The following is a 15,848-nucleotide window of genomic DNA, read 5'->3' on the forward strand; positions in this document are numbered from 1 at the left end:
CAATTATAATATTGTTGGTGGAGTTGGTGATTTTGCAACAATCCGAAGTAGCTTTGGTGGATTTGCAATTCTAACCGCCTTCACTTTGTTGTAAATTAATCCGGCAATTTGGTACCTTCGTTCCAACTCTATCTTTATTTTTCGCAATTTAATTCTAGCAATTTATTTTTCACAATTTAATTTACGCAATTTAATTTGTTGTAATTAATTTTCTTGTGATTTATTTGATTGTGATTTAAATTAATTCTATTTAATAATGTCAAAGAGATTAAGATGTGGTGCCGGTAGTAGTAGTGGTATTGTTAGGGGTGGGCTTAATGAGGAAACATTTGTGGAAGAAACACCTAATTTAGGTATTGATGTTGGTGGAAATAATCCACTTTTAGGTCATGAGGCAATGCAACAACATTTTACCGACACTTTTAATGAAGATGATGATGATGATGAAACACAACCCCCCGAAAATCCCATAGGAGATACATGTCCTGCACAATCACATACACAAGACAAACCGCCTAGAACTCGTAAGCCAACAGCTAAAGTTTGAAAATTTATGACTAAGAATAGGGAAAACCAATCAGCTACATGTACCCTATGTGGACAAGTATTTAGTTTTAAGCAAGAAACTGGTAAGGATGGTGGAACGGGTACACTAAATGGTCATATGAGAAGCAAACATATGGATGTTTGGGGAAAGCAAACGGGTTCAAATGTGGAGGTATTCAAATGACGATAGACCCACAAACCGGTAGAAATTTTAAATATGACAAGAAAAAAAAGCGTGTAGAAATAGCTAAAATGGTAGCTTATGATTGTTTACCATTTTCCTTTCCCTCGGGTTTGGGGTTTGTTACTTACATTCAACGTTGTTATAATCCGTTATTTGAGGGTATTCCTAGAAGTACTTGTAGAGCCGATGTTATAGATTTGTTTAAAAAATATAGATTTTATTTGCGCCATGTATTTAATTCTTTAAATTGTAATGTTTGTCTTACCGCTGATTTGGGTCTTAGTCTTCACAAGTTATATTTTTTTGCTATTACATGTCATTGGGTTGATGACAACTGGATTATGCAAAAAAGAATTATAGCTTTTTTATATGGTGAAGGAAAAGGTCGTCACGATGGAAAAATTTTAGCGGATTCAATGTCTACTATTATGAGATTTTTTAACATTTATAGAAAAACACTTTGTATTGCTTTAGATAATGCTTCTAATAATACAAAGGCGATAGGTCTTATAAAAAGAGAACTAAACCCTCCGCTAAGAAATATTTTTCATGTAAGATGTAGTTGTCACATTTTAAACTTAATTGTTAAGATGGTCTTGTGCATTTTGAAGATTCTGTTCAAAAAGTTAGAGATGCGATTGCATTTCTTTTTTGTAATGCTAATAGGGGAAGAATTAGAGATTTTAAGAATGCTTGTGTGGAAAATAACCTTAGACCTAGGAAAATTCAAGTAGAAATTGAGACTAGGTGGAACTACACTTACATTATGCTACAACAAGCATATGAGTATAGGATTCTCATACAACAAGTTCACAACAAATATAATATTAATAGTGATGATTGGTTAACTTTTACGCATTGGGAAGATGTTAAAGAATGTGTTGAACTCTTAGAAATTTTTTATAATGCAACTCTTGCTTTTTCTAGACAATTTTATCCCACGGTAACCGGAATTTTAGCCTACTTAGCGGAAATAGCTAGAGTTTTACAAGAGTATAAATATAAACCCGGTTATCAAGTGGCTATTTTTGAAATGATAATCAACTTTAAGAAGTATTTTTTTCCCATCCCAACTTTATTTATATTGGGTTCTCTTTTAAATCCTTGTTTAAAAGTGTCTTATACTAAAAATTTGGTTAGTCAAATTTATACATTTTTAGAAATTGAAGAGGGAGTTCAACCATCTTTAGCTGAAGCCGAACTCGCTATTGATGCTGAGTTTAGAAAAGTTTTTACTCATTATTCTAGTTTGGAAGAACGTGCTACACCCGTTGCTCCACGCCCTACTACTTCTCAGAGTAGCAAAAAGGGCTTGTCGGGTTTAAAAGTTTTACATTCACAGCCAACTTCTTCTTGTACTGCAAACTTTGATGAATATAACTTTTATTTGATGCAGTCAAATGTGGATATCAAGGAACTGGATGACTTGGACGTCTTAGCATGGTGGACGAAGTACAAGGCAAGTTATCCGGTACTTTCAAGAATGGCTCGAGATATCCTTACAGTTCAAGTATCAACCGTGGCTTCGGAGAGCGCATTTAGCCAAGGAAGACAGCAAATTAGAGACCATAGACATTCATTATCCGACTTTAGCTTGCAAGTACTAGTGTGCATTCGCGATTGGATAAGATCGGAGCGACGCAACCAAAACTTAGAAGCGGAGGAAGGCGAAGAGGAAGAAATTGAAGATTTGATAGCTAGTGGACCGGACCAAATGGAAGACTTTGAAGATATTTCCATGACCGAATATGATATGGGGGAAATTAACGAAATGATTCAAAATTGGTGATTTTATTATTCTACTATTTCTGTACAACTCATGTATTATTTGCAAGTTAAAAAAAACTACAACTTGCAAATAAATGTTATCCAAGAATGAATAAAATATATGGCTCATTGAGCTTTCTTCTATTTACTTGTGTTCATATTAAAAATAAAAACTAGAAAGTTATATACTTGAAAAATAACTAAAATATATTTTAGTTATATATATATATATATATATATATATATGTGTGTGTGTGTGTGTGTGTGTGTGTGTGTGTGTGTGTGGGTAAGTTATACATATACAACAACAACAACAACAACAACAAGCCCAGTATAATCCCGCTATGTGGGGTCTGGGGAGGGTAGAGTGTACGCAGACCTAACCCCCACCTTGAAAGGTAGGGCGGCTGTTTCCGAAAGACCCTCGGCTCAAGGGAGGAGAAAGAGAAAAAAAAAAGCAAAACAAGACAAAAGGTTAGATATGATCAAACATACCGGAAACAATATGAAAGCAAGGAATAACAAAGCAAGTCATGGTAAAAGGGGAATTAACTGCTATAAATAACTATGAAAATGAACACAATAAAACTAAATAAGCCATTATAACCAACAGATACTCGCAGAAACTCGCAGAAAACAAGAGACAAGAAACTATAGAACAACATAACTACTCTTAAGGGAAGATAAACGCGACTACCTACTATCCTTCTACCCTAATATGAGTCTTCCATACCCTCCTATCTAAGGTCATATCCTCCGTAAGCAGGAAATGTGCCATGTCCTGTCTAATCACTTCCCCCCAATACTTCTTCGGCCTACCTCTACCTCTTCTGAAACCGTCACTGGCCAACCTATCGCACCTCTGCACTGAGGCATTTTCATCTGTGTAAGTTATACATATATATAAGTTATATATAACTTAAACATATTTATATATATTAAGTTATATAACCTAAGTATATTGATACATATATTGATATATATATAAGTATATTCTTACTATATTTTAGGTATATATATATATATATATATGTATACGTATATACGAATTTATAAACTTAGAAAACAATTAAGCTATAAATAACATAAGTTATAATATATAAGTTATAAGTATATATAGTATACTTAAACATATATATATATATATATATATATATATATATATATAACCTAAGTATATTGATATATATACGTATATTCTTACTATATTTTAGGTATATATAGTATAACACTATAACTTAAGCATATAACTTAATATATATATGTATACACGTATATTCTGTATTGCTGACTTGCTGTTAGCCTGTTAGTCAGTAAATATTTAAACTTTACTTATAAACTTGTATAACATATGTAAATATACCTACAATATACTAATAAATACTATAATATATATATATATATATATATATATATATATATATATATATATATATATATATATATATATATATATATATATATATATATATATATAATACAAAAAACAAAAAAAAAGGTTTTGGAGACTTTGAACCGGACCGGTTCCGGTTTGAGGTTTCAAACCGGTTAAACGGTTCCGGTTTTTTAACCGGAAACCGTCCGGTTCCCTAACCGGTTACCGGTCCGGTTCCGGTTAACGGGCTTAGTGTACCTTGTTTGAACGCTACTATTTAAAATTGATTTTTTTTTTGCACGTTTATTCAGTTCGGAACAACTTTAGACATGTGGTGTCTGAAGTTATATATGGTTGAAATTCAGGCGTTTCAACGTGAAGTTCAAGCAAAAATGGATGAACTTCAACCGTATGTGCATGAACGTAAAGCAAAAATGCTGAACTTCAGGCAAAAATGGATGAAGTTCTGGCCAAAAAATGACTGACTTTTTTATTATTACATAAGGGGTAGCTGAAGGGGGAATTGGGGAAGAGGATTACAAGATGGGGAATCGAACCTTTACCAACAAAGTGAAAGTTCAGGTAGCCAACAGAAGGAGCTACTAAGATTCGCCGTCCAAAAATGACTGAATTCAACCACATATGACTAGAATTCAGTTAAATATGGCCGAACTTCAACCATATGATTAGCATGACATTTAGGCAAAAATGACGGAACTTCAACCGTGCATGCGTGAATTTTGTCTGAAGTTAGACTTTCTCAAGTTTAAGACATATATGAACTTTCCTGAGCGCATGTCTGGAACTGTTCCGAAGTAAGTACATTTATAAATTCTTACGCACAACGAGTGTGTCATAAATGGTGGTCCCAAAATCGAATACCCATTCACTTTAGCAGTTCGGCCTAGATATACACGGTTGATTAACGAAGTATACACTTACATGTTCCTCATATTAACTACTTGTTCTATTAACCGATAATTGTTTTTCTATTTAGAGGTGGAAAGTTATTATCAAACTATGAAAATTTGATAAAAAGATCTTCTTGACTTAAATGTTCCTTAAAACCTAGTAAAAATTATTCTGATATGGATGATTTAGAATTATTTTCAAAATTAAAAGTGCTAAAAGAAATTATACAATTCGAAGATAGTCCTACAATTAAATTACTCAATCAGATGAAACGATTCGATTCCTTTTCAACTGCCTATATTACTTATAACATAATGTTATTTTTTATAATAGTTGTCTTGGGAGAAGAAGGTTTTTAAAATTAAAATTGATAAACTACCTAAGATCAATAACGGCATAAAGAAAAATAAAATGGATTAGCTATATTTTTAAATAGAAAATAATTAGTGGAAGATATTGAGTACAAATTAAAGATAATTAATATTTTTTCATCTCAAAAAATTTAAACGTTAAACTTGAAATGAAAATTTATTAAGTAAATTTAAGCCTCATTATGAGGTTTGGCTTTTGGCCTCTAATACCGTTGAGCGGCTCCTGTATATAGCATGACTAATTACGAATGCAGTTTAGCTAAAGGAAGATAATTAATTGGACTTCTTTTCTCAACCACTATGTTAGTGTTTGTAAAGTGTCAAAATTAAAGATGTTAACATATCCCAAAATGAATACTTTGAAAGTCACTAAGGGTGTGTTCGGTATGGAGGAAAATATTTTCCAGAAAATGCTTTTCAATTTTCTTAGTTCGTTTGGTCAAAAATTTTGAAATACATTTTCTTTTGGAAAACATTTTCCTCAAAATTGGGAAAAATGACTTCCCTCATAAAAGTAGAGAAAACAAGTTCACAAATTCATTCCACCAACCACCCTACCACCACCCAACCCAACCCCCACCCACTCCACCACCCCACCCCACCCCCACCCAAAAATACTTTTTTTTGGAAAAAAAGTTTTGACATTATTTTTGCCCCCCCCCCCCCCCCACACACACACACATTTTTTTTTGCACCCCACCCCGCAAAAGACAATAAAAAGATTTTTGCGGTAGGGGGTGTCTGGGCGTGTAGAAACCCGCAAAAGACAATAAAAAATTTCAAAAAAAAAATGTTGGGGTTGGGGAGGGGGGTGTTGGTGTGGTATGGGTGGGAGTGGGGTGTGCGTGGGGGTGGGGGTATGGGGTTGGGTTGGAGTTGGGGTGGGAGTGTAAAAAACAAAAAAAAAATCAAAAATTGGAGAGGGGGTGGGGGTGGGGGTGGGGGCGTAGGTGGGTGGGTGGGAGTGAGGTGTGCGTGGGGTTGGGGGTATGGGATTGGGTTGGAGTCGGTGAGGCTTGGACGAGTATTTTCCGGAAAACGTTTTCTATCATCCAAACGAATATGAGAAAATAAGTAAGAAATTCACTTATTTTCTACTACCCAAGCGAACATGAAAAAATAAGTGAAAATTCACTTATTTTCTAGAAAAACATTTTCCAAGAAAACATTTTCCTCCATACCGAACACACCCTAAAAGTCTGTTTATGTAAAGTGCATGGTCCATATATAGAACCATGCTCGCAAAGTAGAAAGTTTATACCCCTTGCTTTCGTACTTCCCATATTTTGCATCGGGGTTTTTAGTTAACTTTATGTGAACATTAGTTTGATACATATATACGCACACAGTGACGGCTCAAGAAGGTTAGTAAAGCTTTTATTCTAGATCCCTAAAAAATTTTAATAGTGAAATTATATTTTTATTTTTGCTTAAAAAATATTGAAATTTTAGAAGAATAAAATAAAGAAGTGCAAAATCCTTATAATAAAAGAAGGAAAGAAAGGCTTAGACCTTGGATTAAGCTACTCAAATCCTCCCCAGTATAAATAATAAAATAACTATCATAGATTTTGTGTCTGTCTTGTAGAAATGCTATACTATAAAAAATAAGTAGGAACATACTTATAAAGAGTTTGATTAACTTATATAAACTAAAAAATTTAAAGACATTTTCACATTATTCGATCACATTTACATGTTATAGCAGATGCCTTATTTGTAATATATAGTAGAAACAATCAAAACATACACGACCTCTTAGTAGAGTTGCCATTGCTTTTCATTTTGGCATCTCGACTGAGATTGTTACTTATTAAACACCCAATGTATGTCCTAAAATATGCCTATTAAATACAAATTTGGCAGTCTCAAACCAATAAAATGTCTGGACCTCACTCTCTTATGACATGGAAAATCAAGTCCAAAAATTTTTTAAAAAAAATCAAGGAAAATAAAAAGCATTTGTGTGATAAGGCAATTTTCGGTAAAAGTTTTTGAGCTTTTCGTCACAATTGAGTGGTGCAAAGTGGTAAAGATCAGTGAGTTAATTAGCTGCTAAAGATTAATATCTGTTCTAAGTTTAATAATTCTTGGTTGTTTAACTGAATTTTCTTTTATTTTGTTATAACAACACACACAAGAAGCAGGTGATTGCATTTTCTAGCCAGAATCATTTTAGAGATTGTGTGGGTTTCATTCATCTGGGTGCATTTAATCTTTGACCATGGAAATTAAATTCCCCCAAATTCACTCTGACTTCCCAATTTGTGTTTATCCATGATTTGTTGCTTTGATTTATTTCCTTTCCAATTCATATCTTTATTCTTCTTGTCGTTTTGGAAAATTGTTCTCTACGGGATTCCTAATTTAATAAGAGAGTAACTGTTTAATAGTTTGATAATAATAGCCCGATGCCACTATGTAGACGTTGTTTACCTTGGATGGTCATTGGAATGAAATGTGGATGGTTGGAAGGATTCCTCTCAAATCATTTTAGTACAAATTTTTATAAACACATATGAGGTCATTAAAATATAGATAAAAAGTAAAAGAAATGCTTACATGTAGGTAAAAGGATTTTCAGAAATTCTAAAATTTCATAATACAAAAGAAAAAATTGTATGTAAAAATCTATAATAAGCAACAAATGAAAAAGGAGAAGTCGAGAGAGCAACAAAAAGCAAAAATATCTAGTGAGGAAATGACTATTTTTTTAGGTTAATAGTTAAGATCAATAGAAAATAGTAATAGGGAAAATAAAGTGCGGCGGATGGGGCTGCTTCTCCCTTAACTAGGGTTCTCGAGTTCGAGCGTGGATATGAAAAAAATTCTTGGTAGGGAGCGCTTCCCCGGATTGGGCCCTACGCGGCGTGAATCCAGATTAGTCGAGCTCCAATGCGAGTACTGAACACCAGATAGAGAAAAAAAAAAAAGATAAATAAGGTAGGAGATTTGAGAGCTTTTGAGACAATAAGAACAAAAGTAAATGTGACTTTAAAAAATAAGATCAGGACCTAAAAGTAATTAATTGAAAATTTTGACATTTTATTGAAAACTTTTGTGAGAACTGCAAATACCGTTTGCATTTGGTCGTCCCTTATATATAGTAGTAATTTCTCCCTTTCTCTCGTTGCAAATTGCAAAACACACACTCTTATTGCGTGTTTCAGATCTATTTTATATCAGTTGGAGTATAAGGTTTATATCAATGTCTAACAAAGTCATAAAAATAAATAATTTCAGCAACTCCTATAGGATTTGATGGAGTAAATTAAGACATAACCTAAAAATCACGATTGTTGCAAGCTTTTAGAAGAAGTGAGTCTTGAATTTCGAAAGTGAGTGTTATTGAAAAAAATTGAAAGCACTGAAGATTGGTAGTTACGATCAAACTTCAGAAAAACTACTCTTAGTTTCGAACATGTATGTCTGAAACTTACAGACATTTATAGTTCAAAAACTTCAAAGGCGTATCTCAGAAGTTTGGTCTTGACAAACCAAACTTCAGAAACGTCGAAAATTTGCTTACACAAGTAATATGCCATACTTCAAATAAATTTGTAACGTTAGACTAATTTTGACAACTTCAATTTTAAAGTTACTAACCTTATAAAATGTTATGAACTTAGGCTGTTGCTTAAATAAAGTCATAAAATCGGTTATTTGTGCACTTATTCAAATAAATTTGTAACGTCAGACTAATTTTGACAACATCAATTTTAAAGTTACTAACCTTATAAAATGTTATGAACTAAGGCTGTTGCTTAAATAAAGTCATAAAATCGGATATCTTTGCACTTAGCGCCCTTTTGAAGCATAATTCCAGCATCTTTCTCTTTTGGGCTTTAGCCCATTATGACCTTTCTCTATTTTGTTTGCTTCTTCCCCCATTCTTCTCCTTCTACTCTTTTTTCAATGAACCTAGATTGTGTTCGGTACGAAGAAAAATGTTTTTTTGAAAAATATTTTTAGTTTTTTTTTATTCGATATAATAGTGAAAAATATTATCCTACAAGCAATTGTATAAAATCCAAATAAATATTAAGGGAGGTGAGTTGGGGAGTAAGGGTATGGGGTGATGGGTGTAGGTGAACATAAGGTGAGTTGGAGGGCGGGAAGGGTATAATCAACGTGAAATGTCATTGTTGGAACTTGTTTCCATTAGGAAAGTCATTTTCCTTATTCTTAAGGAACTTGTTTTTCTAGAGAGAAATTAAAATATTTTTTAAGAATTTTGGCCAATTGAACATAAAAAATCAAACGTTACAAAACACACCCTAAATGCTTCTCTTTTTAATACTATGAGATATTACACAGCGTGTTGATATTATTTGAATTTTTGTATCAAATCCCACTAAATTAGAGCTAAGCAATGAGATTTTTTTGCAGTATATATTGAAGAATCTGTACACGATTGTAATAATCATTAGAAACACCTCACTTCTTTCCTTTACTTATTTACGATATTCATCTTATTAATTTGTTCATGATTTCCATTTATATCTCTTATCCAATTTTAGCAACCTTATTATGGGACCTATCCCGAAAACTTTCAAAGTTTGTATCTTAATGAACTGCAGTTAAACTACATTGTATAGCCGCCCATTAAAATAATCGCGGATAAATTTATATTTTTTGTATATTAAAATTAATATATAAAAAGTATACATATTTTATAAATAATAATTGTATATTTGTCTAACGAATGTAATTATTTTTAGCCGCCCGTCCAAATGTGTAACTTTCCCTTGTTATTTAGCTACTTCAGGAATTCTTCGTCTGCAATTGAGCAATATATTCCATACAATTACAAGGGTGCAAAAAAAAGGATAAAAAATTAGAACAATTTTTTGTCACTTTTTTTTTCCCTTCACTTTTCTAGTTCTTCACCAAATGTTTATAATTGCTTGAGAGCAAAATTAATAGAAGGAAGTAGGGCCTGGAACAAACTGTAATAAGTAGCTTGACTTGGGTGGACTGAATCCCAAAACACATATGTTGAAGGATCACTGCAAACAATTGACTTTGGATTGCATAGAATTGAAGCTTCAATTAGTCCACTTCCACAACACCCCGTGGTAACATCAGTAAATCCTACAAAACATTACATATATATCCTCAATAACGAGAAAAACTTGGATGGAAAAAATTGAAATATATATATATATATATACTTAAAATGAAAGATTAAAAAAAAAAAAGGAAGAATGTTGATAGTGTAAGAAAAATTTTACACTATCAAGTCAAACCGCAGACAATTATTGATAATAAGGGCTTAAGTTATTTACACCGGAGGTGTAAATAACTGTTTCCACTATCACATCAACTAAAGGATACTACAGGATAGAGATTTTTAATTTTGAAAATAAAACAAGTGACATACTACACTAGGTAAAAGTCAGCTAATAATGTAAAAACCCCTTTACACTGACGATGTATATAACTTAAACTCTTATACTAAGGGTACATTTTTGTAGGAAGGAAATTATTTTTCTTAAAAAATAAGTGTTTTTTTTTTATTTTCTTGTGTTAGTTAGTAAGTTGAAAATATTGTCCCAATATATATATATATATGGGTGGGGGCAGAGAGGGGTGGTAGAGGGTGCTATTGGGGGTGGAGAGGCTACAGTCAGCATATAATGTCTTTTATGAAACTTGTTTTCCCCCGCTCACACCAGAGAAGTCATTTTCTTAATTTCTCTAAAGAACTTGTTTCCTAGAAAAAATATTTTTGAAAATATTTTGATCAATAAAACATACATGAAAAAGTTACCAAACACATTCTAAGTAAAATTAGCAACTTCAAAATTAATGCTGAAAAGCTGCTACAACAGGTTAACTTATACAGTTATAGTTTGTGCATAAAAATTCTTTACGATATCAGTGTATCTAAGTTAAATTCAAAAGGGAAGTCTTTTGGGGACTCACCATATTTAATTGGATTATGTATCATGTCATTTAAAGGAGTGTAGACATCGAAGTAAAATAATATTGTGCCATGAATTTGTATAGTCTTTAGTAAACGTTGAAGAAGCAAGTTGTACTCTCTTGCAACAGTGGAGTACGATTCAATACAGTGGCGGGGTTGAAGTGCATCGCCGGAATCTATCGTGATGACCGCCGGCAAGCACCCGAGCGGCGGAACTCCGACGATGCCGATTAATCGAGCTCCCTCGTTCATCAAACCCTAGAACAATTAACATAAAGGTTATTTTACATAACTTATAAATATCAAACACATTAAATGATACAATTTGAATTTTAATTTAAAGAGAAACAAAACAAAAGGCCATACCTAATAGAAATTTACGGTTTGTAGGAAGACATATAGCTTATGGTAGGTTATTTTTTATTTAAATAATATAACATTTTTAAGTCAATAGTGTACTCAATGATCGAAGGAAATGTCGATTTTCATTAATTTTCTGGTGGATAGTAGGAAAAACTTTAATGTATTTAAAAATTCATAAGAAAAAACTTGGGGCAGTCCTCACGTGCTTTAAAGGATATTAAGGGGGGGGGGGGGGGGGGGGGAAGGAAAAAAAATAGTGTAACATAGATTTATGTCTAATGAGCCGGAGCGGAGCTAGAGTTCTAACTATGGATTCAGTTAATGAACTAAATAATTTTGATCAAAATCCTATATTTGTATTAAGATTCCAATTTATATATATATATATATATACACACACACACACATCAGAACCCCATATGTATACTGTCTTTTTAAGAACTTTAAACTCATAAACTTAAAATTCTGAATTCGCCTTTACTAATGAATTATGATTTGTGTCGATGTCTCCGATTAATTACTAGTAATTACTCCCTTTGTTCACTTTACTTGTCCAGTATTCTAAAAATAAATTTTTATTTTTATTTATCACTTTTAGCATATCAAGAAAAGACAATTTATTTTTTCCTGTTTTACCCATAGTATTAAATACTCACTTCAAATCATTTTTCAAATCCAATAAACATATGTACCAATTAATATGAGTCATTGGTAAATTATGCACTTTATTTATTATTTTTTAAACAGCGTAAAAAGTCCAAAGTGAACAAGTAAAAATGAACGGAGGGAGTAAGTTGCAACACCTAACTCAACCCTTCCCCACTTCATAAGTCATCATCAATGTTTTGCCTCCATATTATTCTATATCATATCATTTCCAAACGAGCTTTTAAAGCACTTCACCTCTATCGGACACACGCCATCAATATTTTCAAACTTTTTTTAAGAACCTCACTAAGGGTATGTTTGGTGTAGAAGAAAACATTTTCTCTAGTAAATTTTTAAAAATGAGAAAAATGACTTATGTAGCGTAATAGAGAAAACAATTTCCACGAGTAACATTTCATATTGATTGTCTCCTCCCAGCTACCCCCATCTCTCAAAGTATTTTTCTAGATTATATACAAATATTTTTAAAATAATTTTTGGGATTCTTTCATTTGTCCCTTCGGCCAAACTTAATTACAGGAAGTAGCCCAAATATTCAAAGTCTATACACTGATATGTATTTTATATGTATCGTATATGCATATTATGTGTATAGTATATGTATATTTATGTATAAAACTTATACATTCGCTGGCTATTTTGCAAACTAGATCATCGAAAGGTATTGGGGATTTTCCCATAATATTTTTTGCTTATATACCAAACATAAAAAAAATAAGTAAGAAACCCTTTGTTTTCCTTTCGTTCATGCCAAACACACCCTAAATGAACTTTGTAAATATAAAATTATTAGTAGATATTTTCACATTTAGAACAATCACGTGGCTTTAATTTATGTGAAGAGACTTACTTGGACAAATTGTTGGACCAATTGCAACAGGAATTGCTGGTAGGCAGAGACATTAGGAAATGTTTTTCTTCGAAATGGGGTGTTAAAATAGTTCACAGCAAAGTCATTTGTCCCTGCACTTATGATAAATGTGGCTTTGCTTATTAGCAATTTTGTCTTTTCTTTCCCAATTGAATTTTCAAGTCTCTTTTTGTATTCTTTAAAATATTCCAGCTGCTTTTGCAATGGAATTGCGCCCTGTCATTATTATCAAACCACAAATCTTGTCAATATTTCTTAATTATATTTGAACATCCAATATTTTTATCATCCTAACAAAGGTAATTAATTGATATCGGCCTATATTTAATATAAACATTCAACTTCATGAATAATGGGGCATATATATAATCATGTGTATATTTTTTGACAAATTAAACGACTACCACTTGACAAAAATAGTACTGTACATTAGCTTTTTCCTTAACCCCAGTCTTCATGTTATGAAACCTTATGTTAGTACGACAAAAAATGTATTTCATAATATTTTGACCAACCAAATATGAAAATTGAAAATTGAAAAATATTCTCCTCCATACCAAAACACACCCTTATAATCTTTATCTATTTCTATCATCAATAGAAAATGCAATGTTAAATTATACTCCTACTCCACTTTCTATTTTTTGAAAACTTAGTGCATTTATTTATTCTATAAAATAAATGAACGTCAGAGAAAGGTACAAGTTTAACTGTGGAAAAGCAATTTTCTTTATTGAAAGAATTCAATGCAAGTATGGAGCAAGTCTAAATTCCATTCATGATTCATGCTGTCAGATTATGCCAGAGTACTTCTTCTACTTTTGATATTCTGCAAGACTCAGACAATTAATTTATGTGAACATGTGGAAAATGTAGAACTTTTCCTTGGTTTTTGCATAATCTTTGATTTCATGACAAATCCTAAATTAGTTATAAATTGCACCTAATTAATTACTACTACTATACAGTTGAATATTTTTAAGGCTTGACTGGCTTGACTCTTTTACATTAAACTACTTAGAGCCCGTTTGGATTGGCTTACAGCTTAAAGCTGTTTGCAGCTTATAAGCTGAAAAAAATAAGTTGGGGTAGTCCAACTTATTTTTTTTGGCTTATAAGCTGTTTTCAGCTTATAAGCTGCTTTAGATAAACTAAGTCAAATGAGTCCAATTATTTTTTTGAGCTTATTTTAAGCATAAAATGACTTTAAGCTGGCCAACCAAACACTCAAAAAAGCTGAAAACAGCTTATAAGCCAACTTATAAGCCAATCCAAACGGGCTCTTACTACTACTACTACACTAGTCTACAATGGACATTTTCAACCAGTGCGCAACCATCGTCGAAACCTTGAATGTATTTGGTTAATTAACATCTTAACTCTGTCACTAATTGATACAGATATATAGATAGATGAGAGAGACGCACGATTAATTGAGCAGTGAGAGGGTCATAACCAGAGCTACCGGATGCGAAACTAACTCCAGTCATGAGTTCGTCCAAGCTAAGACTTGGGTCCAAATAGGGTGGCACGAAATCTTTGATTCCCAGGTACGAAACTGTAACAAAAATTGACAATTATTTAAGTTATATACATTGACTGTATATATATTAAAAAAATATTGTTATACCGGTTAGATAATGTTGTTAAAAAACGACTAAAATTTGTATATGTTGTTAATAATGTAGAAATTCTTTAACATTAACACGTGAGATCAGTAAGCTGAAAAATACGGTAAAGCACCTACTACAGCTGCTTAAAATACACGAATACGTTAAAGTTATTTTACATTGAATGTGTATATAAGTTAAATAGGTTAAGTAGGATTTACCTTTCATCCATTAATTTAACATATTATAGAAAGTCATCACTTGCGTTATTTCTGAAGTTACTATTCTACTTATATATTCTTGTATAGTTACTTGTAATTTTACTTCCTCCCTTCATTATATGTGCCACACAACTTCCTTATTAGTTAGTCCCCTAGAAAAGAAAATACTAACTTATTTATCTTTTTAGTAACAATTTTACTTTTAACTTTCAATTCTATCTAACAACACAAATATTCATATCCTGTGAATTTCCGACAACAAGTTTTAAATGTATCACACTATTTCCTTAGATCTCGTCTTCAATAAAACATCTTCACATAATATGAAATGAAGATCATAATACTTCTTAAATGACCTAAGTGCAAAAATTACGTCAGAACGTACTTATGTAATCCGTAACGAGGCGGCCATTGGTGAACCTTCCAGTGGGAATGTGGTTGACAAAGTCCCGTCCGTATGGTGGAAAATCGGACTTAGCAATAGTACTTATGTAGTTGTTGTTGCCGGAATCAACCGTAGAGTCGCCAAAAATTAAAACAGCTGATATTGTATTGTTGAAAGGCCTTTGCAACTTTTTGTAATTATTGGTTAATAATGTTCGAGCTTGAACTCTGTTTTCAGAAATGATAATGAGAAGAATGGGCAACAAGAGAATAAACTTACAAGGAGAAATCATTGTGGCTGAATAATAATGGGGAAAAAAACAGTTGCAAAGTTCATGATGTTTGGGTCGATTCTTGTGTTGTATATATAATGGGAAAAAATGTTCTGTGTAGTAGTCGTACTATTAAATATTAGGCTTAATACCCAGATGGACCCTTAAACTTGGCATGTTTTGTAAGATAGGCATATAAACTTATAAGGTGACCAGATAGACACTTAAACTTACTCAAAGTGTATTTTTCAAGTTTTTCAGTTGTTTTGAAAACAAAAACTATATTTTTCAAACACTCACAATTTTCATGGCCAAACAAGCCCTAAATATATCACAAAATATTTTTTTTAAAATGCAAAAATAAGACAAACGCA

General features: G+C 32.2%; 1 protein-coding gene across 1 annotated transcript; it reads right to left on the reverse strand.

Annotated features, from left to right (window-relative positions):
- Positions 1-9,887: 9,887 nt before the first annotated feature.
- LOC132631029 (GDSL esterase/lipase At5g45960-like) lies at positions 9,888-15,544 on the reverse strand. The gene is made up of 5 exons (XM_060346632.1): positions 15,204-15,544; positions 14,415-14,545; positions 12,967-13,203; positions 11,084-11,342; positions 9,888-10,249 (listed from the first exon to the last, which is right to left on the reverse strand). The coding sequence occupies exons 1-5, from the start codon at positions 15,493-15,495 to the stop codon at positions 10,053-10,055; spliced, it is 1,116 nt and encodes a 371-aa protein (XP_060202615.1). The 5' UTR covers positions 15,496-15,544; the 3' UTR covers positions 9,888-10,052.
- Between the last annotated feature and the right edge of the window lie 304 nt (positions 15,545-15,848).

Source organism: Lycium barbarum, chromosome 1, assembly GCF_019175385.1.
Source record: "Lycium barbarum isolate Lr01 chromosome 1, ASM1917538v2, whole genome shotgun sequence".
NCBI lineage: Eukaryota > Viridiplantae > Streptophyta > Magnoliopsida > Solanales > Solanaceae > Lycium > Lycium barbarum.